At 43.1% G+C, this 24228-nt stretch overlaps 1 protein-coding gene across 2 annotated transcripts in view; it reads right to left on the bottom strand.

The window, feature by feature from the left end:
• Positions 1-24228, bottom strand: part of MAP2K1 (mitogen-activated protein kinase kinase 1) — a 111570-nt gene that overhangs the window by 86353 nt on the left and 989 nt on the right. The window contains exon 1 of one of the 2 annotated variants that reach the window (XM_065548096.1): positions 10217-10285. The exons of the other annotated variant lie outside the window; for it this stretch is intronic. Coding sequence (XP_065404168.1) covers positions 10217-10230 — 14 coding nt within the window. The 5' untranslated portion in view covers positions 10231-10285. Of the gene's footprint in view, positions 1-10216; positions 10286-24228 lie in introns of those variants that run through there. 2 annotated transcript variants of the gene reach the window in all.

Here is a 24228-nt window from a genome sequence, read left to right as displayed (position 1 = left end):
AACGCTGCTGGTAACTGGTCATCTGACCATGGGCAAGATTTCTCTCGTGCCTTAAATGGAAGCACACTCTTGTCCTGTATCACAAGGGACTGTTATGAGCACCTGGACAGAGAATGGGTGGGAATGTGTTTTAAAAAGGGGAAATAGGTAAACACATTAAAGAGATACTTTTCTAATAGATATAGATATGTATCTTTTCTTCTGACTTATCCTTGGTTAGAAAAGAATGTGATTTTGGATGACACCACATTCACTGTGAATCTTGAAAGTACACTAAAGAATACACCAATGATCAAAATTAGAAAACAAAATCTATTGAAACAACACTCTAGAGGATCTTAAACTTGAGTTCTTAGCTGCAGGGAAAAGGCAATAGCAAAACCAGTATTATTGGTGTTTGGTCACTTTGGGTCAAAACTCTGCAGGGTCTGTCTGGCATTTAAAAAAGAAGCAGATAAAAAGATTTGTCTACCAAGCTCTTCCTCTTCACTTCTCCCCACCTACTTCCTTTTCTTCCAGAGGAGAAGGGCTCTCATTTACCCACTGGTTTGCCACATCCTGCCTAAGAAGCTACTTCCTGGGAGCTGCCTGGGCTATTCTGAGAGGAGCTTTAACTGTTTCAAACCCTCAGACCCTAGTATATTCATGACATCCAGACCCACCATAGTCATTTACAACCTAGTAACTAAACTCTAGTTGACCAGATAATACTCCCAACTTCCTTCATACCAGGCCCCATATTAAGCACTCTACCTACAATAATCCAGGCAGGAGTCGCATTTCTTGGTCGCATCTAGGGGCTCCAACCAGTCCAGCCTTGCTTAATCAGTCAAAATGGACCCAAAAAAAAATGGACTCAAGAATAGTAACCAAGAAACTCAATGCACATTAACGTTGCATTTGATATTGATGGAAATTCAACTGAACAGAACTTCTGTCCCACAGAAGCTCTGTAAACTAGCACTGGCTTTCGTTCATTCCACTTTTACTGATCAACTAGTACATGGCAGGCCTGGGCGAGAGATGGGACATCAAGGCTGAACTCTTCATCTGTAGAAGCTTATAAATGTAGCTGGTAAAGCAGAACAGATATGTACAAAGATCGCCTCATTCCTGCCAAGTGATCTGTCTCCTGAGTAGTTCATGTATAGTCTCACTGGACTGTATGTGTGTCCCTCCCAGAAGTTCCCACTTAAGACCTACCCCAGACCAGAGAGGACCGCAAACCTGTCCATGGCATACCAGTTGCTGAGCTCCCAAGGCTCCCCAAATTCATTAGCAAGATAATGTAGAACACTGGAACTTCTTTGACAAACGAGAAATTTTTTCAAGTTCTAGACTTGGACCTATTGTTACATTTTAATCATCTTCAGCAGTCTGGATACCTGCCTTTGGATTATGTATCAAAATATGGTGATTTTAGAGCCAAAAGGCACAATTGTGTTATCATTTCAGATTAACTGTTAAGAGAAAAATTAACTATTTTTTCTCTCTCCAAATACACTTATCGACCTTCTCTCTTTTTTCCCCTTTTTCCTAAAAGTTAAATCCTATTGCTCAAACCCACACAGAGTTAACCCCTAGGACTGCATGTCACTGTACAGAAATCTGTCAAGCCTTAGGTCCTCACCAAAGATATGTCAAGAGAAAATGTAAGGGTTAACAGAAAATTAGTTCTGTGTTGGGGTCCTTTAACAATGAACAAGTATTCACTTTTATTCATTTCAAACATGCTATAGACTCTCCCCTAGTTCTAAGACAGAAGACAAGCATAAGCAGTAGGGCAGGGCAAAAAACAAGGGCCCTGCACAGGAGAGAAGTCAACGGATCCAGATGCAGGTCTTCACCAGCCATCTGACAACTGAGTAGGCTGCCCAGTCTCTCTGGGCCTCAACTTCTTCATATATACATACAGGAAGTTGAACTATCAAGATCTTTTCATTTTAAGGACAAGTGGCTATACTCTTGAGGAGAAGGAATTAAAGGTGTTGGTGGGGAAACAGATGATTAACATAATGTAATTCTTTCAAAGGGTCTGTGAATTGAAAAATATACAGAAGGCCGGGCGCGGTGGCTCAAGCCTGTAATCCCAGCACTTTGGGAGGCCGAGGCGGGTGGATCACGAGGTCAGGAGATCAAGACTATCCTGGCTAACATGGTGAAACCCCGTCTCTACTAAAAATACAAAAAACTAGCTGGGCATGGTGGCGGGCGCCTGTAGTCTCAGCTACTTGGGAGGCTGAGGCAGGAGAATGGCGTGAACCCGGGAGGCGGAGCTTGCAGTGAGCCGAGATCACGCCACTGCACTCCAGCCTGGGAGACACAGCGAGACTCCGTCTCAAAAAAAAAAAAAAAAAGAAAAATATACAGAAAAATAAATAAAAAACATAATGTAATGGGCCAGAAATAGCCTGCTTAGCACAGTATTCACCTTATCAGCCTAGATATATTAGCGGGGGTGGGAAGACTGGTGGGTGGGAATCACAGCCACCTACAGTGAAATTAAACTCTGTTCCCAAGTGAGTTCTGCTGAAGTGTGATTTATCCAGAGAGTGTTATAGAATTTACCAGCAGCATGAAACCATGTTACCAAAATTGTGTTATTGCACAAACTTAACTTTTTCCCAAATGTGATTTGCAGAGCTGAGAATCCTGTCTGTGGCCATCTGTCCTATCCTAGTCCCCAGAGGCGTGGCGGAGGAGTGTGAGAAGCCACCAGGTGCCATGTAAATTCAGCCACCCATGTCACATATCCATCAAGGAGACCAGCATTTGCTAGGGATAAGTATGCAGCTTGGCATGCAAATGAGGCTCCCAGATCCATCCGGCCCAAACATTCCCAGAGCCTTCCTCTGTGCCATGCATAAGGCTAAGAGAACGCCACAGAATAGGGAAGATGTCATCACCAGTATATGTTCCCCAAATGTTTCCTCCTTTGGGCTGGGACGGGGCTGTGGGCTGAAAAGGCAATACAAAGGACTATAGGCACTCTTAGCTGCCTGTATGGCAGGTACAAGTCCTTTAACCAGAATCAGTTTCCTCATGTGTCAAGCAGAGACAACATACATCCCACATGCCTCATGTGGCTGAGTGAAGAAATAAATGGATGTATGAACAATGAAGAGCATACAGAGCCTCCTAGGACAGATGCTACAGTTACCACCAACACTGTGACCCTCTTGTGCCAAAAAATTATAAACTGACAAGAATCACTCCTCATAAACTCAAAGCCAGGCTTCACAGGGGTTAGTAGAGCCTTGCCCTTTGGAGAGGAGTACCTTCTGCTGACTAGACAATTACATAAGTAACTGAAGTGCGACGGAATATGTACAGAGTGCTCCGGAGGGTGGAGCAGATGACCACTGCCTGGATGGAGTGGAGGAGAGGTCTGTGATGGATTTACAGAAGACGTGACCTCGGCTTTGACATAAGATGAAGATTTCAACATACGTATATTGGAGGTGGAGAAGGGAATCCCCGGTAGAAGACACAGTATGAGCAGAGGCCAGGACCCACTGAGAAAGATGTCTGGATGAACCATGCGCCGATCCCCAACATCTGGCTTCAGCCACAGGAGTGTTACCCTCTAGTATGCCACCAAAAGCCAGTGACTACCCATCCCAAATTAACACCCCTCTTCAACCCCCAACACAACCCCATACCACTCACACACATATACATCAGGAAATCCTCCTGAAACTCTTGGGAGAAGAAAGTTGGGCTTACCTTGGGAGAAGAAAGGTGGGGCCTGTCAGGCAGATGGCTGTCCTAGAGAAGCTGGGAGGAGTCTATATTGGGATGTACTGTGTGGCAGTTGTTTCCTAAGGCACCTTTTGCAGACTCCTGTTTCACTGAAAATAATTCTTTTGCTTCCTGCACATCCTAAAAAATTGCAAGTATGCCCGGTGTTGTCTCTATTCTAAGTCTGTTGGATAAAGAGCAGCTGAAGAGCCCTGTCACTGGAAGTTCTTTGGGAGCTGAGAATTTTCTCTCCTTCTCACCTGATAGAAAGTAAGCAACCTGTGCTAGGGATCTAATCATGGCTGTTACCATTAGTCTTGTTAATCACAAAAAGCAGTTTACACACAGAGTATCTATGAATCCTTTCTGCTGGATAAGTGTTATTATGCCCATTTTACAGATTGAGGGAACAGACTCAAGGATGTAAAAGCACTTGCACAAGACAGACATAGTAAGGCAGGGTCAGAATTCAAACTTAAAGTCTGCTGGCTACAAAGCCTTCCCACTGTGCCATACAGCCTTCAGGTTATGTTACTCAAAAGTCACAGAATTCCAAATATACTGTGTGACATAGCCAACTTCTCTTAACCTTTCTTTGGTTTTCCTTTTCTTTTGTTTTTAAGAGACAGGGTCTTGCTCTGTTGCCCAGGCTGGGGTGTAGTGGCACTACCACAGCTTGCTGCAGCCTCAACCTTCTGGGCTCAAGTAATCCTCCCGCCTCAGCCTTGTAAGTAGCTGGAACTATAGGCATGAGCCACGTCTAGCCTTAACTCTTCTTTGTAGCCCTGGATTCAAGATAAGGTTACAACGGAAGACATCCGAGATTTCTCTCAACAATAAAATGTAATATTCTTACTATCTACTTGCTTGAAAGTATGCTGGGTGGTAGCCCATGAAACTATGTGGAGCTCACATATAAACCCTGAAAGGTAGGAAGTCATTACCATCACCCCCACTTTGAAGAGAAAAAATCTGAGGCACAGAGTTGGTAATGCAGTGACTTAACAGGTTCACAGGAAAAGAGCTCAGATCTCACACTTTTCTACACAAGGCACTGTTATTCCAAAGCACTATAGCCTAAAAATTCTCAAGCCTGAAGACTTTTAGACCCTCTGGAAGAATGGTTAGTCTCTGGAGTCAAATGAAATGCTTGTTGGGGGTAGAAACATTCAAAATAGGATTGGGAAATTGGGCTTTTCACTGCACTGCTGGCCCCCAAAACCAGCACCACTCAGAGGAATACCCATCTTCTTTTGATCATCCTGCATTCGGGCCTGTTGACTCCAAAACTCTCAGAAGCGTATTCCCAACTTTCTAGAAGTTAGACCCCATACCACAAAACAATACACGGAGTCCTCTGGATGCTCTGCTCCCCAACCCCATTATGTTAGGCAGTTAGAAAAGCCAGGTGTCAGAGCTCCTGAGGACCCCTTCCAGCTGTTGCCACCATCTTTTTTTGTTTTGTTTTTTGAGATGGTGTTTCGCTCTTGGTGCCCAGGCTGGAGTGCAATGGCACAATCAATTCTCCTGCCTCAGCCTCCCAAGTAGCTGGGATTACAGGCACAGACCACCATGCCTGGCTAATGTTTTGCACTTTTAGTAGAGACGGGGTTTCTCCATGTTGGTCAGGCTGGTCTCAAATTCCAGACCTCAGGTAATCTGCCCGCCTCAGCCTCCCAAAGTGCTGGGATTACAGGCGTGAGCCACCGCATCCGGCCTGTAGCCACCATCTTTAAAGTCCTTTCCACTCCTGCCCGTCAACTCGCAGAGAAGACAGGCACTTTCCAGGATACCTTGCCACCATTCCAATTTCTCCCCATTTTTAATCTCTCTGAGCATACTCATGCACATGACTTGAACATTTCTTTGAGAAGAAACCAAAACCTCAATTTCTCAGTTTTTGATAGACAACTTTTCTAAACCATGAGTCTGTTAGTTATACTGAAATCAAACATTACATTTAGGCTTCCTAAAAATATCAATCGCCCCAGCACAATGCCTCCTTTTGCACCCACTTGCCCATCCTCCAAACACACATACACTTCAGACTGTCATTTAGACACTGGAGTGTATAATTTAAACGCCTTTTAATAGCATCTACTAAAAGGACATTTGCACATGACTCCTCACTTTACTTCAGAGCTATGAAGTATGATCCACACTGAGACTTTTACTGAATTTCAAGGCTAAATAGGAAGTTACACGGATGGCAAATACCAGCAATATAATTCAGACAGGAATTTAAAATGCATTCGACTTGTCCATAACACGACATCCTTTTCCATTTCAGCAAAAGTCCCTTTAGTTCGTCTTGCAACCCAGTGCCTGGTACGTATGAGTTAAACACTAAACATCAGTTTGACAACTGTTAATACATCTTATTCTTCACATACAAGTTAGAAATCTATTGTTGTAATTTTGGCCATAATCTAAATCTGTTTGACCCTAACACAAATGCCATTTGAATCAATAGCAGATAACAGGCAGCTGCTTGCATTCAAAGTATACATCCCTCTGTCATTTGAACTGTTTTGAAGTTGGTCTCCTTTGGAAGACAAATGGTTAGCAGCTGCAAGTTCAATTACAAAGCACTTGGTAGGAAGTCAGAGAAAGAACCAGAGGGAATCCAAGTGCTATTTCATACATTAAGAATGGAATTCCTTTCCAAAAAACATCTTTCATTTCCTTCGGGGAAACTAATCCGGACATGCCCTTTGAACTTGGTAAAATGCAGGATTCTTTGGGAGAAAGAATCTAGTTTAAAGGCCAGGCAAAGCTGGAAGAGTAGGGGAGTCACTCCATTTCTCACATTTCCATTCTGTTCATTTTCTTAACGGAAGAATGTGGGGCATGGGAAAATCTAACAGGCAACCAGTCCAAAAAACTGGATTAATTAGATGTCTGATGCTGAATGTTACTTCCTTTCTTTGTCCCTCATTTTCTCCTTTGTGGAATAAAAGGAAAAAAATTAAATACAGAGGCAAAACTGAATGACCTCTAGACCAGCACTAATAGAACTTTAGTAGCCACTAGCCACACATGGCCACTGAGCCCTTGAAATGTGGGTAGTGCAAATTAGGAACTGATTTTTCAACTTTTAATTACTTTAAATGTAGCAGTTTTGGGAAGTGAAGCTCCAGAAAGACCTCTGGCATTTTACACAGTCTTGAGAGGGCCATGTGGAAAAAGCATGCATATCACAGTAGGACAGACCTGGGTCTAAACTTAGCTCCACCACCTACTAATTGTGCAACCTTATGAAATTACTTAACTTCCCTGAGCTTCATTTTCCTTATTTGTAAAATAGAATACTATGACCTTTCTTGCAGAATTTTAGTGCGAATTCAAGATAATGAATGCAAAGAGACCAGGTGGGCCTTCATAAATGGTAGCTATTTTTCCAGTTACGATGTCCTCTAGGGATACAAGTTCCATGTCTTCTGGCTTCATCCTAGTCTCCTTCCTGCAGTAGGATCAATTCTTATTGCCCCACAGATTAACAGAGGTGGTCCTACAGATGCATCCTTGTCTATCAAGAAAGCAACTTGTTCAGGAATTGTTCCCAGGTCCTCGGGTGGGAGCAAGCCTCCGGTAACCCAGTAACCCAAGTCCTCTGTGCCTCAGGAACCACTGATTTCCGCTCTCCATTTCCGCTCACTGTGTCCCCTCCAGCTCTCACCCTCCTTCAGGAATTTATAAACTCTTCGCAGGGATTGCATATCAAGCTGATTCTTTGTTCAACGTAACCAAAACACCTGTTGGTGGTTTCTGGTACTTTCCTCACCACCTCTCCCCTTGACTTCCCCTAATAAATATGTTACACCTTCCTTTTTAATTGGAAATGCTTTAGTACCTTTTTTTTTAATTATTCAGTGATTTAGAACACAAGAAATAGAAATGCAGCAAGCTACCTTTATGGCTAACCTGGCATTCATTTAGTACCAAAATAAAACAAGGCAAAAAAGACTTTTATAGAAGGAGTACTCCAGTAAATATTAAAGTGTTGCAATCTCTAAATTAACATAATGTGTTAAGAGCTTAGCCAATGTTCCACTGTTTTTTGTTTGTTTGTTTTGTTCTTTTCTGAGACAGAGTCTCACTCTGTTACCCAGGCTGAAGTGCAGCGGCATGATCTCCGCTCACTGCAATCACCACCTCCCGAATTCAAGTGGTTCTCCTGCCTCAGCCCCCGAGTGGCTGGGACTACAGGCACACACCACCATGCCTGACTATCTACTGCTCTTTCCTTTAGTGAATGGTACCTTTCCTTGGCTCCAATGACCAAGTTTTATCAGTGGACACAAATGAGTGCCTGATTAGCAGGATAAATTCTCTATTATTAATAATTATTGGAATGTTAAACAGCTCTCTTCTGCCTGTTTTCCCACCATCCTAAAGACTCCAAGAAAGAGGAGCTGAAATACAGGCTGGCATTTTGGTAGAATTTCTATCTGGATTTGAGTAAACCATTAAACAAAAGGTTTACAGTGAGCTTGGAATTCTTGCTAACTTCTGGGGCCTCCCCTCCCTGACATGAGGACATTCTTGAGGACTGTTTACTAAACGGTGGTATGAAAGCAGCAAAGGGGACAAATAATTCTGACTTTGAGTCGTCGACTCTCAAATGGGGTGAGGGTCTGATCTAATCTGTAAAACCTGGATATACAAATTATAATTCAATAAAGAAGGAAACAGAATTAACCTGGATTCAGACAAACCTATAAAACAATGATTAACTAATTTGTCTTCTCTCCACAACTCCCCAAATTTCTAAATTTAACCTGAATCTGGAACCCATGTGGATTATGCACTCAATTTCCACTTTGTCTGAAAAGTAAATGCATTTAAGAGCATTCGAGATTCTGAACCCTTCTGGTAACAGCTAAACTCAAAATAGGTCAATTCCAGAAAGGCATCCATTTCAAGGGGACTTTCGTCTGCGGTTATTTTGAAAACCACTGCTTTTAAAACTGACATTATGAAGCTTAAAAATAGGCCCTCCTACTAAGGATCAAGGACTAAAATACCCTTTCCTCCCTGTCCCAGCCCCAACCCCACAACTTTTCTTTATTCTCTTTTCCCTCAACCACCTAGGAGAGTGGTGATATACAGGGGTAACCTTTTCCAGAGTTTCAGATAATTACTTGAAAATAATATTTTTAAGGATATTGCGTAGTTACCAAAATTTAATGTTGGGTAAACTTGGAAAACTGTCAAACCAAGTAACTTTCCCAAATGAAAACATGTACTGTATGTAATATGTACCATAAGAAAATAAGAGTAAAAGCTCAACCACCTCCTTCCACTGCAGCAGTGTGAACTCTGGCAAATTCACACCTCTCTAGGTCTGGTTTCCTTATCTCTCAAATGATAGGCCCAGGTCTAGAGAAGCTCTTAGGTCCCATCCAGCCCTAATAAGCTCTGCTTCTATAAATCTGGGCAACTGCTTCCTTTTTTCACAGCTCCTTGGAAAGAAGAGAAAAGTCCCTGGCTCAGAAGGTCCTTGAGAAACCTCATTACACTTAGTAGTGTTCCCTGAGACACAAGAACTGCTACTGAGAGCAATGCAAGATGAGACAGCTATAAAATATCTAACACATTGAAACGAAAAAGTTGTTTTGCAGATGACACCAGTAAATCTACAAATGCATGTATATTCAAACAAAAAATGTTACTAGATAGAGTAAGCGGATTTAACAAAGCTGCCGGATATAACTAGTTCATACAAAACAAACCATAGTCGAGATGGAAAATACAAACTTAAAAATGTTCAATAACAACAGTATCAAAATGTTACATATTTGAAATATTAACTCAGGACGCAAGAGAATTATAGAGAAGAAACTCTAATACCCTAACATGAGAAAGAGGAACACATGAATAAGTGGAAAGATATCCCATGAAAATTGTTGAACTTTTCCTTAACCCTACCAAATTAAAAAATATATATGACTCTCAAAACTATTTAAGAGTGGGTTAAAAAGTTTTAGTAGAGAAAAATATCAAAAAGACCAAGGTAAACCTGAAAATACAACAGATGGATAAATGTATCATGTTTAGTAAACTCCAGTAAGATAGTAGAATTCACTGTGGAGAAAAACTAACTAAGACATACACCTCATACCGAGCATATTCCACACGGGAAAGAGTTAACCACATAAGGGGAAGAAAAAGGCTATGAAGTCACATATTCCTGCTAGTCGTGGAGAGATGATAGATGTTAAACTGCTAATGAAAAGTATGCTATACATAATGCCCATTCAAAAAACACGCTTTTCAATATTTAAAAATGGTATTCTTCTTAATACATTACACACAATGGAACAATGTAGTAAGCACATCATTTACAAAACTTCAAAATACAAAGCATATAAAAACTACTCAGAAATACTTAAAAATGATCAAAAAGGAAGAAAAATTTGCACGTGACTTTTCAAAATGTTCAGCCTGGAACCACAAAACCACCTCAGCCTACCTCTCCAGCTTCATTTCCTTCAACCCGAACCGACGCACCCGTCACACTCAACTACTTGCTGGCTTCTCTACACATCCCAGGCTTTCCCACTTGTGTGAAGTTGCTCATCCCGCGCTGTCTTCCTGCCACGCTCCCCCCATCCCGTGGAATCCTAGCCATCCTTCAAGACCCAGTTCAAATGTCATCTCCTCCATGAAGGCTCTCTTCATCTCCCGTCCTGGATGCGCGTCCTCCCTCCTCGGGCCAAGCTCCAACAGTGCTTGCTTTGTAGCTTTTCTGTGGCACTTTTCTTACTCTGTAGCCATTGTTTCCTCCTTCTTGTGTTCCGAAAATCTCCCCCTACACTCTCATATTAGATTTTAAGATCCTTGAAGGCTGAGATAATGTTATTCATCTTTGAGTTACCTACCTGCAGCTCCCAGAATAGTGATTTACGTTCAGTAAGCATTCAATAAATATGAGTTTAAACTGAATTGATGCAATTCAAAAATATAACAATTAAAGGGAAGCAAATTGACCTTTAAAGGGGCCCTTATACTGCCTATTAAACTATCAAAAACCACTAAACTGGAAGAAAAAAAAAAAAAAAGAGTCCTGAAGCTTGAGGAAACGGTTGAAATATACATTGTAAATTGGTTCAATCTCTTTTTGGAACATATTCTGTTAATATGTAACAACAGCGGTAGCATGGTCCATTGCTTCTGATCAGGTGGATGAATTCATCTAAAAGCAAAACAAAACAAATGGACTCAAAAACATTTACAAGCCTATCATTAGATAATAAAAATCTGGAGGCCACCTAATAATCAACAAAGTGTCATTTGCTTAGCCAGATCCTATCAGACTCTACTCTTCAGCCAATAAAAATGACAAGAATGAGGATTATGTCCACATGTAAAAATTGGGAAAAAATCAACTGATCTCAGCTATCCAAAAACGTATATAATGGAATAAACAAAGTTAAACTGGAGAATGTAATGTCTATAGGTTTTTTTCTTTAGAAAGTATTCATACATTCAAAAATTTTAAAGCATTGTCCTTAAGCAGGCAACTCTTCAAAGGGAGGGGTTCAAGGTCTTTCTACCTTGTCCATTTTTTCTTCAACCTCCAGGTAACCTCTTCTTAACCTGACTCCCTTCCTGACATCAGAGCAGGATGCCCCTGAGAGTTACACAGCGAAATCAGAGTCAGGATCAGCACTTTTAGCATTTGGCTCTTCATGGGATTCAGAAAACACCTGCTATTTCAAAAAAAAACACTATTCATCTTGGGAGGAGAAGAAAACTTAGCAAACAGGTATGTGAGCCTCTAAACAGCTCTCTTGGGCTTCTGAGCAACAAGGGCACAGGACACGAAGTAAAAACACAAGTTGCAGTAAGAGACCAGGATGATTTTTCCAAATTGGCAGTTTCTGGAAGTGAACAACAGAAACAAAACTGGGACCCTACGCTTTCTTCTCAGGTTTACCTCATTTTGTCCCTAGTCTCTGTGTTCTCTGGATTTGTTTTCTTGATGTGTCAGAAAGATTCACCACTGCTTGATTCATACTTCAGGGTGATGTGGTGGCATATCCACATAGAGAAATGCTAGCAAAAATGTTCCAAAGAGGGAGTTAAGAAAAAAAGAAAAAGTGGTTGGGCACAGTGGCTTACACCTCTAAACCCAGCACTTTAGGAAGTCGAGGCAGGTGGATCGCTTAAGCCAAGGAGTTTGAGACCAGCCTAGACAACATAGTGAGAACCCCTCTAGGAAAAAAAAAAAAAAAAAAAAAAAGGGGGAAAAGAAAAGCTAGCAGATAAGGATTTTTTGCTAATTTGTTTAAATGTATTTTGGTGTTCTCAAATCTACCAATAATGATATATCGCATCAGCAATGCTGGACACCTAGGGGTTTAAACAAGTATGTTTCCTAATAAGAAGAAAAAGATTCATAAAGTAGATTTAGTGAATAAAAAATTATATAGTAATTTATAATAAAGTACTTATGCAAGAAGCCCAAACCTCAGCATCATGCTCAAACCTGCACATTTACCCCCGAATCTAAAATTAAATACAAAAAGAGCTGGGCGATAGCCGGGCATGGTGGCTCACGCCTGTAATCCCAGCACTTTGGGAGGGCGAGGCAGGCAGATCACAAAGTCAAGAGTTTGAGACCAGCCTGGCCAACATGGTGAAACTCATCTCCACTAAAAATACAAAAATTAGCCGGGCATGGTGGCACATGCCTGTAGTCCTAGCTACTCAGGAGTCTGAGGCAGCAGGATTGCTTGAACCTGGGAGGTGGAGGCTGCAGTGACATGAGATCGTGCCACTGCACTCCAGCCTGGGCGAGAGTGAAAAAAAATAGCTGGGCATATTGGCATGTGCCTATAGTCCCAGCTACTGGGGAGCGGGGGCTCTGGGGAGGGACCGCTTGAGCCCAGAAGGTGAGGCTGCAGCAAGCCGTGATTGCACCATTGAACTGCAGCCTGGGCAACAGAGCAAGTGAGATCTTAACTCAAAAAAAAAAAAAAAAAAAAAGGTGGGGGGGCGGGGGGAGATTGCATTTAATGTGATGTTTGTCATACAATGTAGACAAGCAGCACAAAGGGATCTAGGGATGGGAGAGTGAATATTAGTTGACATTAAAGTACATAAGACTTGGAATAAGTTTTGCTTTTGGGGTACTTTTTAAATTTATTATAAATTTTTTCAAACATACAGAAAAACTGAAAGAATAAAAGTGAAACTCAAATTAACTAAACAAAACAACTGAACATTCCGTTCCATTTGCTTTATCCACTGTTTGTGTATGTTTGGGTTTTTTCCTGAACCTCAGAGAAAGTTTTGTGCATTATGTATGAATATGAATTCTCCTACATAATATCTGTACCATCATTATGTTAAAAAAAATTAGCGCCGGGCGCGGTGGCTCAAGCCTGTAATCCCAGCACTTTGGGAGGCCGAGACGGGCGGATCACAAGGTCAGCAGATCGAGACCATCCTGGTTAACACGGTGAAACCCCGTCTCTACTAAAAAATACAAAAAAATAGCCGGGCGAGGTGGCAGGCGCCTGTAGTCCCAGCTACTCGGGAGGCTGAGCCAGGAGAATGGCGTAAACCCAGGAGGCGGAGCTTGCAGTGAGCTGAGATCTGGCCACTACACTCCAGCCTGGGTGACAGAGCTAGACTCCGTCTCAAAAAAAAAAAAAAAAAATTAGCAATACAGCCAGGCACAGTGGCTCACGCCTGTAATCCCAGCACTTTGGGAGGCCGAGGCAGGCGGATCACTTGAGGTCAGGAGTTTGAGACCAGCCTGGCCAACACGGCGAAACACCGTCTCTACTAAAAATACAAAAATTAGCTGGACATGGTAGCATGTGCCTGTAATCCCAGCCACTCGGAAGCCAAGGCATGAGAATCGCTTGACTCCAGGAGAAGGAGGTTGCAGTGAGTCGAGATCGCACCACTGCACTCCAGCCTGGATGACAGAGACTCTGTCTCAAAAAAAAAAAAAAAAATTAGCAATACTTTACTAACATTTCCCCAACTGTCTCAACAATGCATTTTATAACTGTTTTTTGATCCAGTATAGAATTGGGGTTCAGGCAGTATATTTGTTTTTGTTTTGTTTTTGAGACAGGGTCTCACTCTGTCACCCAGGCTGGTGTGCAGTGGTGCAATCATAGCTAACTGCAGCTTGGACCTCCCAAGCTCAAGTGATCCTACTGCCCCAGCCTCACAAAAGGCTGAGATTACAGGCGTGAGCCCCCGTGCCCAACCCATGCAGTACATTTGATCTGCATGTCTCCTTAGTCTCCTATCCTAGAACAGCACCACTCTCCCTTTTTTCCCTTTATATCACCTTTTCTTTTGAGACAGGGCCTCACTCTCTCCCCAGGCTAGAGTGCAGTGGCACGATTACCGCTCACTACAATCTTGCCACCTGGGCTCAATCAATCCTCCCGCCTCAGTCTCCCAAATAGCTGGGACTATACGCACGCACCACATCTGGTTAATTTTTGTAGTTTTGTAGAGACACGATCTCACCATGTTGTCCAGGCTGGTCTCTAGCTCTTGGGCTCAAGCAATCCTCCTGACTTGGCAGGCCTCCCCAAGTGCTGGGATTACAGGTGTGTGCCACCATGGCCACCCTTATACTGACTTATTTTTCTTTTTTCTTTTAGATGGAGTCTTACTGTCTCCCAGGCTGGAATGCAATGGCATGCTCTTGGCTCACTGCAATTCTCCCACCTCAGCCTCCCGAGTAGCTGGGATTACAGGCACATGCCACCACACCTGACTAATTTTTGTATTTTTAGTAGAGATCGGGTTTCACTATGTTGGCCAGGCTGGTCTCGAACTCCTGAGCTTGTGATCTGCCCGCCTCAGCCTCCCAAAGTGCTGGATTACAGGCATGAGCCACCGCACCTGGCCTGTACTGACTTTTTAAGAGACTAGGTCAGTTGTCTTAGAGAATGTTCCACATCCTAGGTTTGTCTGATTTGTTTCCTCTTGGTGTCATTAACTCATTCCTCTATTCCTGTATTTGCTATAAACAGGAAGTTAGATCCCAAGGCCTGATTAGATGTAGGTTTGAGCTAGATTTGAAGGACAAGCAGCATATGAAATATCTAAATCAACATGATTTATCAACATTTACAATTTGCTATTAATAACAGAAGGAACCATTCAGACTTCTAAGGAGGAAATCAAACGCTGGCATCTTTAACACATCCCATTTGCATAGCATTCCAGTGATCGTAAAGTGCTTTTTTTTTTTTTCTTTTTCCACTCTTGCCTCCCCATAAAGTGCTTCTGTATATATTATTTTGGATGATGCCCTCCCACCCTACTTCCCTCATGGGTTTCTTATTATCAGCCTTACTCTACTAATGAGGAAAACTAGGCTCAGTGAGGTTAAGTGATATGACCGAGGTCACATCATTAAGAAGTGTTACAGGACGGGCATGGTGGCTCATGCCTGTAATCCCAACACTTTGGGAGGCCAAGGTGGGTAGATCACCTGAGGTCAGGAGTTCGAGACCAGCCTGGCCAACATGGTGAAACCTTGTCTCTACTAAAAATACAAAAATTAGCTGGCAGTGGTGGTGTGCGGCTGTAATCATAGCTACTTGGAAGGCTGAGGCAGGAGAATCACTTGAACCCAGGACACAGAGGTTGCAGTGAGCCAAGATCACGCCATTGCGCTCCAGTTTGAGCAACAAGAGTGAAACTCTGTCTCAAAAAAAAAAAAAAGTATTATAACTAAGTGAGGAGTGATGTAACTGTGCATGGCATGGAGTTGCTCAGAAAAGACTATACACATGGGAGATAAGCTTTATGTAAGATCTTGAAAGATGGGTACCATTCTGGGCAGACGTGGTGTCTCACGCCTGTAATCCCAGCACTTTGGGGGGCTGAGGCAGGCGTATTACCTGAGGTCAGGAGTTTGAGACCAGCCTGGCCAACACAGTGAAATCCTGCCTCTACTAAAAATACAAAAATTAGCTGGGCATGGTGGTGTGTGCCTGTAATCATAGCTACTTGGGAGGCTGAGGCAGGAGAATGCAGGAGGCGGAAGTGGCAGTGAGCCAAGATTGCGCCATTGCACTCCAGCCTGGATGACAAGAGTGAAACTCCATCTCAAAAACAAACAAAAAAAAAGGGCCAGGCACAGTGACTCACACCTGTAATCCCAGTACTTTGGGAGGCCAAGGTGGGCGGATCGCGAGATCGAGGACATCCTTCTTAAATTTTGTACTAAAAATACAAAAATTAGCCAGGTGTGGTGGTACACACCTGTAGTCCAGCTACTTGGGAGGCTGAGGCAGGAGAACTGCTTGAACCTGGGAGGCAGAAGTTGCAGTGAGGCGAAATCGTGCCACTGCACTCCAGCCTGGTGACAGAGTGAGACTCATCTCCAAAAAAAAAAAAAAAAAAAGGATGGGTACCATTTATTTTATTCCAGGCACCACAGCAGACGGTGGAGAAGTATCAGACAATCACAGTCCTTGTTTTCACAGAAGCTAAAGCATAATGGCAAGTATAAAACAAAAATAAAATCATGCAAGAGGGCCAAGCCCGGCTCACGCCTGTAATCCCAGCACTTTGGGAGGCCAAGGCAGGTGGATCACCTGAGGTCAGGGATTCGAGACCAGGTTGGGCAACATGGTGAGACTCTGTCTCTACTAAAAATAGAAAAATTAGCTAGGAGTGGTGGTGTGTGCCTGTAATCCCAGCTACTCGGGAGGCTGAGGCAGGAGAATTGCTTGAGCCCAGGAGGCAGAGGTTGCAGTGAGCCAAGATCATGTGACTGCACACTCCAGTCTGGGCGACAGAGTGAGACTCCGTCTCAAAAAAGAAAATCATGCAAGAAAGTGGAGGAGGGCATTCCAGACAAAAAAAAAAAAAAAACCATGTCAGCAAGACCAGACAGATGTAAGAAGGTTAAGAAGCAGTATGCTGGGGGCACAGTGAGGAGAGTAAAGAAAGTGGGCCGGGCGCGGTGGCTCAAGCCTGTAATCCCAGCACTTTGGGAGGCCGAGACGGGCGGATCACGAGGTCAGGAGATCGAGAGACGATCCCAGCTAACACGGTGAAACCCCGTCTCTACTAAAAAATACAAAAAAATAGCCGGGCGAGGTGGCCGGCGCCTGTAGTCCCAGCTACTCGGGAGGCTGAGGCAGGAGAATGGCGTAAACCCAGGAGGCGGAGCTTGCAGTGAGCTGAGATCCGGCCACTGCACTCCAGCCTGGGTGACAGAGCAAGACTCCGTCTCAAAAAAAAAAAAAAAAAAGAAAGTGGTACGTGGACCACAGCAGGTGAACCGAAAAACAGGAAAATCAAGCTGGATAGGCAAGACAGGGCCAACAGCTACAGGAGTCCCCACTTAAATGTAGTTTTGCTTTGACAATTCCAGTTACCCACAGTAAGTACAGTAAACACATTCATGTAACTTTTATTACAATATATTGTTATTTTTTTATTAGTTATTATTGTTAATCTCTTACTATGCCTAATTTACAAATTAAACTTTATCATAGGCACATACTGCATAGGAAAAAACATAACATATGCAGGGTTTGGTACTATTGATATCTGTGGTTTCAGGCATTCACTAGGGGTCTTGGAATGTATGGCACTAAGATAATGGAGGACTACCGTACTCTACTACAGTATCCTCTTCCTTTCTTTCAAAGGTGCATAAATAAGTGAAATTGGAATTCTGTGAGTGTTTACATTCAAATAAGAGTCTCATATATTTCCTTGCCATGGGTTAAATCATCTTTAAGAATTTCTTTGCTATTTCTGTATCTGCTGTAATAGCAGCAGAGATGTTCTTCCCAAAGACACAGGCTTAAGCAGGCCTTTTTCACATGAAGCTGTTCTGAAAGACAGCACCAGTATTAGTTACTGCGTCAACTATCCAATAAAAGCATCCAACTTCAAAACTACAAAATCAGTGTGAAACCACTTCAAAAGCTCCTAGTTATCAGGCCAGACACGGTGGCTCATGCCTGTAAACCCAGCACTTTTTGGAGGCCAAGGAGGAAGGATTACATGACGCAAGGAGTTTAAGCCCAGCCTGGGCAATAGAGCAAAACCCTATCTCTAAATTTTAAAATTAGCCAGGCATGGTGGTACGTGCCTGTAGTCCCAGCTACTCAGGAAGCTGAGGCAGGAGGATTCCCTGAGCCCAGGAATTTAAGGTTATAGTGAGCATCAATGCACTCCAGCCTGGGTGCCTGAGCAAGACCCTGTCTCTTAAAAAAAAAAAAAAAAGTTCCTAGTTATCATGGTGCACATCTCAGAAAGAGTCATAAGAGACAAAAAAAAAAAGTACATCAATCTGTCTCAACCTTTCATCCTCCAGGGCCTTCACACTCTAACAGATGTGTGTTCCTTACAAACCTGGCAGAATTGCTGATGCTATGAACTACACCCTGAATGCAATAAGTCTGTCTGAGTGTTTCAGGGTTACATAGAAACGGTTCAAAATCCAAAATCATGACCACTACTAAGGCCAAGCAGTGAACCCTCCTAAGGTTATTCGGCACCTTATAGCCTTCAAAGAAATTTTATACATCTTCAAAGTATTCCTCTGGGGTAGGATCTAGTCAGCCATTTAATCAACAGATATCTACTGAGTATTTTCCATGTGCCAGAATCTGTTCTACACACTGAGCAATGAACAAGGCAAAGCCCCAACCATCATGAAGCTTACACTTGGAGTGGCAGAAGAAGATAAATACTTATACACGATGCACCCTCAGTTACTAGTCTGTGCTACAAAGAAAAGTAAGGCAAAGGCAAGCAGCAGAAAATGACAGGGAGTTCTGTATCAGAGTGATCAAAGATGGTCTCTGTGAAGAGGCATTTCAACAGAGGGGTGAAGAAAGTGAGGAAGCAAGTCATACAGTATTTGAGAGATAAGCTTTCCAGGCAGCAGGAATGGCAAATACAAAGATTCTAAGATAAGAATGTGCCCAACCTACAACCCAAGAGCACAGAGGACAGTGTGGCAAGAGTGCATGAGTGAAGAGGACACTGGAAGAAAACTAAGAACCTGATCAGGTAGGGCCTCATAGGCCACCATGGTAAAGATATTGTCACAATTATCACATCCCCTTTACAGTTAAGGAAACCAAGAGTCAGAAAGTCGAAAGCACTTGCCCAAGGTCAAAGAAAAAGTGAGATCTCGAGAGGTACCCTGCCTCACTACTGCAACTGGATTAACGGTATTGTTTTAAAGAGATTAATAGCCGGGCGCAGTGGCTCACGCCTGTCATCCCAGCACTTTGGGAGGCCAAGGAGGGCAGATCACAAGGTCAGGAGTTGGAGACCAGACTGACCAACATGGTGAAACCCTGTCTCTACTAAAAACACAAAAATTAGCTGGATGTGGTGGCAGGCACCCATAATCCCAGCTACTTGGGAGGCTAAGGCAGGAGAATTGCTTGAACCTTGTGGGCAGGGGTTGTAGTGAGCCAGGACTATGATGCTGCACTCCAGCCTGGGCAACAGAGTGAGACTCTGTTTCAAAAAAAAAAAAAAAAAGAGAGAGATTAATAATACGCCTTATCCTAGAAGGAGCAGCAATGTACCGTAAGACCCAGCAATTCCACTTCTGAGTACATTCCACAGGAAACTCACAACATCCAAAGGAAACAAGGATGTGCAAGGATGGTGATGGTCATGGTCTTGGTCATGGTCATGGTCATGGTCATGGTCATGGTCATGGTCATGACTGTTTGAGGCAGCAAGGGGTTGGAAAACAACAAAGATGTCTAATTCTAGAGAAATAAATAAGTAAAATGTGGCAGATGCACATGACTGCTCTACGACCAAGAGAAATAATGAACTAGACACATATCATATAGCATCATGAATAGAGCACAAAACAAAATTGGAAGAAAAAAAAAAGAAACTAAGGCTGAGCACAGTGGCTCACACCTGTAATCCCAACACTTTGGGAGGCCGAGGCAGGCAGATTACCTGAGGTCAGGAGTTCGAGACCAGCCTGACCAACATAGTGAAACCCGTCTCTACTAAAAATACAAAATTAGCCAGGCGTGGTGGTACATGCCTGTAATCCCAGCTACTCAGGAGGCTGAGACAGGAGAATTGCTTGAACATGGGAGGCAGAGGTGGCAGTGAGCTGAGATGGTGCCATTGCACTCCAGCCTGGGCAACAAGAGCAAAACTCCGTCACAGAAAATAAAAGAAAAGGAAAAAAAAACAAAGAAGAAACTGATATAAAATTTAGTGATGGTCACTGCTTCTGTTCAAATACTCCTGGTTCACCAGCACAGTGGCTCATACCTACAATTCCAGCACTTTGGGAGGATGAGGTGGGCAGATCGCTTGAGCCCAAGAGTTCAAGACCAGCCTGAGCGACATGGTGAAACCCCATCTCCACAAAAAAATCAAAACTTAGCAGGGCGTGGTGGCATGCACCATTACACTCCAGCCTGGGCAGTGGGAGTAAAACTCTTTTTCAAAACAAAAAAAAAAAAACACACAAACACTCCTGGTTCTCCCCCTTCCAAGGTCACTGCCCTCCTTGAAGGTCAACACGGCCACATGATTTGCTCTGGCCAAAGAAATGGCAGCAAAAATGACAAAGCTCACTTCTGGGCAAAACTTTAAGAGCCTGAATGTGGTTCTTCACAAGATTCCCTCCTCATGTAGGTATATTTCAGAGACGATGCCTCAATCAGCCTAGATCCCTAAAGGACTCCAATCTACAGAGCCTCCCACTGACCGGAAAGTGTGTTAAATTACTGAGATTTTGTGGTTGTTACCTCAACATAACCTACTCTATCCTGTCTATGAAATGCAGATTTCTGGCACAATAGCATTTAGAATCCTAAGCAGATGCATACGAAATCATCCTTCTACTTCCCAAGGGTATACACATAATCAAACTAACAGGTGGAATTATAAAACCATATAAACACCTTAGAATGGTTGAGTGGGTGACTAAAACAAAAGGAAATGGAGAGAAAAGGAATGAGCATAAAGGGGAAAAGAAAAGGAAAAGACGTAAAAAGTTTGATTAAACCCATTGTGCAAATATTAGAAATTTCATTCACTCATTGATTCAACAAACATCTATGGACCTATTATGTGCCAGGAACTATTTTGGGTGTACTTACAGAGCGGTGAGTCAAAAAAAGGCAGTGCTGTGCTTAAAGTTTATAGTGTACAGGAGAGACAAATGTTAAGAACACCCCAGTAAAAAATTACAATGATCAAGTCTTATTAAAAGCTCAGGTGAGTGCCAGGCACAGCAGTGGCCACCTGTAGTCCCAGCTACTCAAGAGGCTGAGGTGGGAGCATCATTGGAGTCCAGGAGTTCAAGAACCAGTCTGGGCAACATAGTGAGACCCCCGTATCAAAAAAAAAAGAAAAAAAAAAAAAAAAAAGCTCAGGTGACATGACAAAGAGGGACCACTTAGGCAAATAGGTGAAGACTGCTTCCTGCCTACCTAGGGAAGGAGGGGTGATTCATTCCAGGCAAAGGGAACAGCATGTACAGAGGCCTGCAGTGAGTATGGACCACCCCATAGAGGAAGTGAAAGAGGACTAGAGTGGTGGAAGAAAGGAGTGGCAGGAAATGTGGTCAAAGAGACTGGTAGGAGGGGGCAGTGGGGACAACAGGCAGATCACTTAGTCTCATAGTGTAATATAAGGAGTTTGGATTTTGTATAACTGCAATAGAACCAGAAAAACATTTTAAACAGAGGAATAATATTATTTTATTCTAACACTTAAGACCCTAGTAATATGCTCACATGTTTTTGCAAAATATGCAAAAGAAAGCTATTTTTGCATGATTTTTCTTTGAGGACCCCTACAACTTCAGGTCCCGTATTACCCAACTCCATCTCTGAGTTGGGTAAGGGCTATGTTAGAGGTAAGCAAAAGGTGCCAAGTGAAAAGTAACCTTGCCAATTTGGTACCAAGAGTTATTTACCGTCAAAATGGATTTTCTTCTTCTTTAGTTCACGTTGTCTGATAACATTCAAAATTGTGCCCTGGTCTAATCACAGAAATCATGAAAGCAACAGAATTCTTTCTGCTGGCAGCCCAAGATAGGGGACATTTTGCTTGAGAAACACTGTCAGAAGTGAAAGATGACGATGTGTAAAGCTTTCCCTCTCATTCGTGCTACGAAATATAGGGAAACAGTCCCTGTTTATCTGGGGCAGTCTACACAAAGATGCCTCCTATTGTAACACAGCAATGAGTCAGAGGTAGATGCAGATGGTATAAAAAACTAAACTAGGGAGAGGTGATTGTCCAGAAGCAAAGGTACCTTAACACACAATCCACCACCATGAATGAAAATCACCTTCCGGTTTCCTTCAGTCCAACACTTAGGCAGTAACAAAGGCACCAGCAGCCAACAGCTTTCGAAGGTTTACTATGTACTACCTCATTTAATCTTCACAACTATGCTAAGTAGATTCTATTAGCCCCATTTTTGCAGATGAAAAAACTAAACCTAAGCCTTAGACTAAAAGACTTGAAGCAGGTCACAAAACCACAACAGAGGCCAGGCTGTAATCCCAAAACTTTGGGAGGCTGAGGTGGGAGGATCACCAGGTTAGGAGTTTGAGACCAGCCTGAGCAACATGGTAAAATCCTGTCTCTATTAAAATACAAAAATTAGCAGGGTGGGGTGGCGCGTGCCTGCAGTCCCAGTTACTCAGGAGGCTGAAACAGGAGAATTGCTTGAACCCAGGAGGTAGAGGTTGCGGTGAGCCAAGATCGCACCACTGCACTCTGGCCTGGGTAACAGAGAGAGACTCTGTCAGAAAAACAAAACAAAACAAAACAAAACAAAAACCCACAACAGAGCTAGGCTTCAAACTTAGCCTGACTCCAGAGCCCCTACCTTTTAACCACTGTTTAGACTCTCCCAGTCCCATCCAAATTTTTCTGCCACCAAATCTGGGGTAGTTTCTTCTCATCCTGCTTTTACTGTTTTAATGAAATCCCTCTTCCTTGAGAGAATACAGTTGTGGTGTCACAGTTACAACAGAATAACAGGTACTTCTACTCAGTATCCACTTCCAATCAAATAGGAAAGGATAATCAGGCCACAACATTCAGCCAGAATCCACTGTGGTCAAAACTTGTCCTAACAACAGTCAGGACTTTCAGTCTATTTTAAGAGGGTGAAACACTGTACACTAAAACTGAACAAATGGGCCGGGCGCGGTGGCTCACGCCTGTAATCCAGCACTTTCGGAGGCCGAGGCAGGCAGATCACCTGAGGCTGGGAGTTTGCCACCAGCCTGAATGACCTGGAGAAATCCAGTCTCTACTAAAAATACTAAAAATACAAAATGAGCCGGGCGTGGTGGCTACTCAGGAGGCTGAGGCAGGATAATCGCTTGAACCTGGGAGGCGAAGGTTGCAGTGAGCTGAGATCGCACCACTGCACTCCAGCCTGGGCAACAAGAGTGAAACTCCGACTCAAAAAAAAAAAAAAAATGTTTGCAATGCAATAATGCAATCCAACTACCTATACAAGTCAGTATCATGCAAAATAGACCCCACAGGATTGACAGGGGACTAAGGAAGAGAGTCGGCTGGGAGCAGGTCTGAAGAACACAGTTGAACACACACCATGGGTCCACCATCGACCTTGTGATCATTACAAGGATGGAACAAGTCATCAAGCCAACAGGTCCCCAGATTATTAAAATCTAGAGAAAGCTGGCTGGGCAGAGTGGCTCATGCCTGTAATCCCGCACTTTGGGAGGATCGCTAGAGCCCAGGAGTTCAAGACCAGCCTAAGCAATATAGCAAGACCCTATCTGTATAAAATTTTAAAAAATAAAATTTTCTAAAAATCTAGAGAAAGGAAGGGAGGTTACAGAAATCACCAAAGAGCAGAAGGTCCAAGCCTACCCTGATTTCATCAGTTAGCTTCCTAAAGCCTGCAGTGTGCAGGTAAAAAGAGATTAAGAACCTAATCTTTACTGAAGGTTGGGCAAACAACAACTAAAAAAAGGCAAATAATAATAATAATAACCTAATCTTTTCTGGCTATTTCTCTAGCTAGCCAAGCAGCTTTCCCTCACAGAGTCTTGTACCTTACCTAGAACCCAAGAGAGTTGTGGGAACTCAGAAACCCCCAGGAAACAGCCTCAAGATTATTTCATGAAATAAAGTGCTCGTTTGTGAGCAACGCTGGAAGCTGCAGAGATGGAGCACCTAGCATGTGGTTTCTAGGTCATGGTGTTTATGCCTCAGGTCAGGAGTTTAGGGGCTCCTAGTCAAGTACGGAAAGCTAGGAAATCATTAGTGAGAAAATGGTTTGTTCAATGAATGAATGAATGAATGAAGAGTCGGATGAAAAAGAAAGCCGCTTTCTTGAGCAATTTCCCAGGAAAGCCAAGGACCGGGAACCTCCAAAGTCGGCAAGGAAAAGCCACGAAGTCCACACGGACTTCCAGCACGCCCCCGCTGGCCAGGCAGTTGACCTGCAACAAGGCACTCAGACCCCACAGGTGT

The sequence above is a fragment of the Macaca fascicularis genome, chromosome 7 (genome assembly GCF_037993035.2).
Source record: "Macaca fascicularis isolate 582-1 chromosome 7, T2T-MFA8v1.1".
Taxonomy (NCBI): Eukaryota; Metazoa; Chordata; class Mammalia; order Primates; family Cercopithecidae; genus Macaca; species Macaca fascicularis.
Note: the sequence above shows the minus strand (reverse complement) of the source record. Positions and strands in the feature narration are given on the sequence as shown.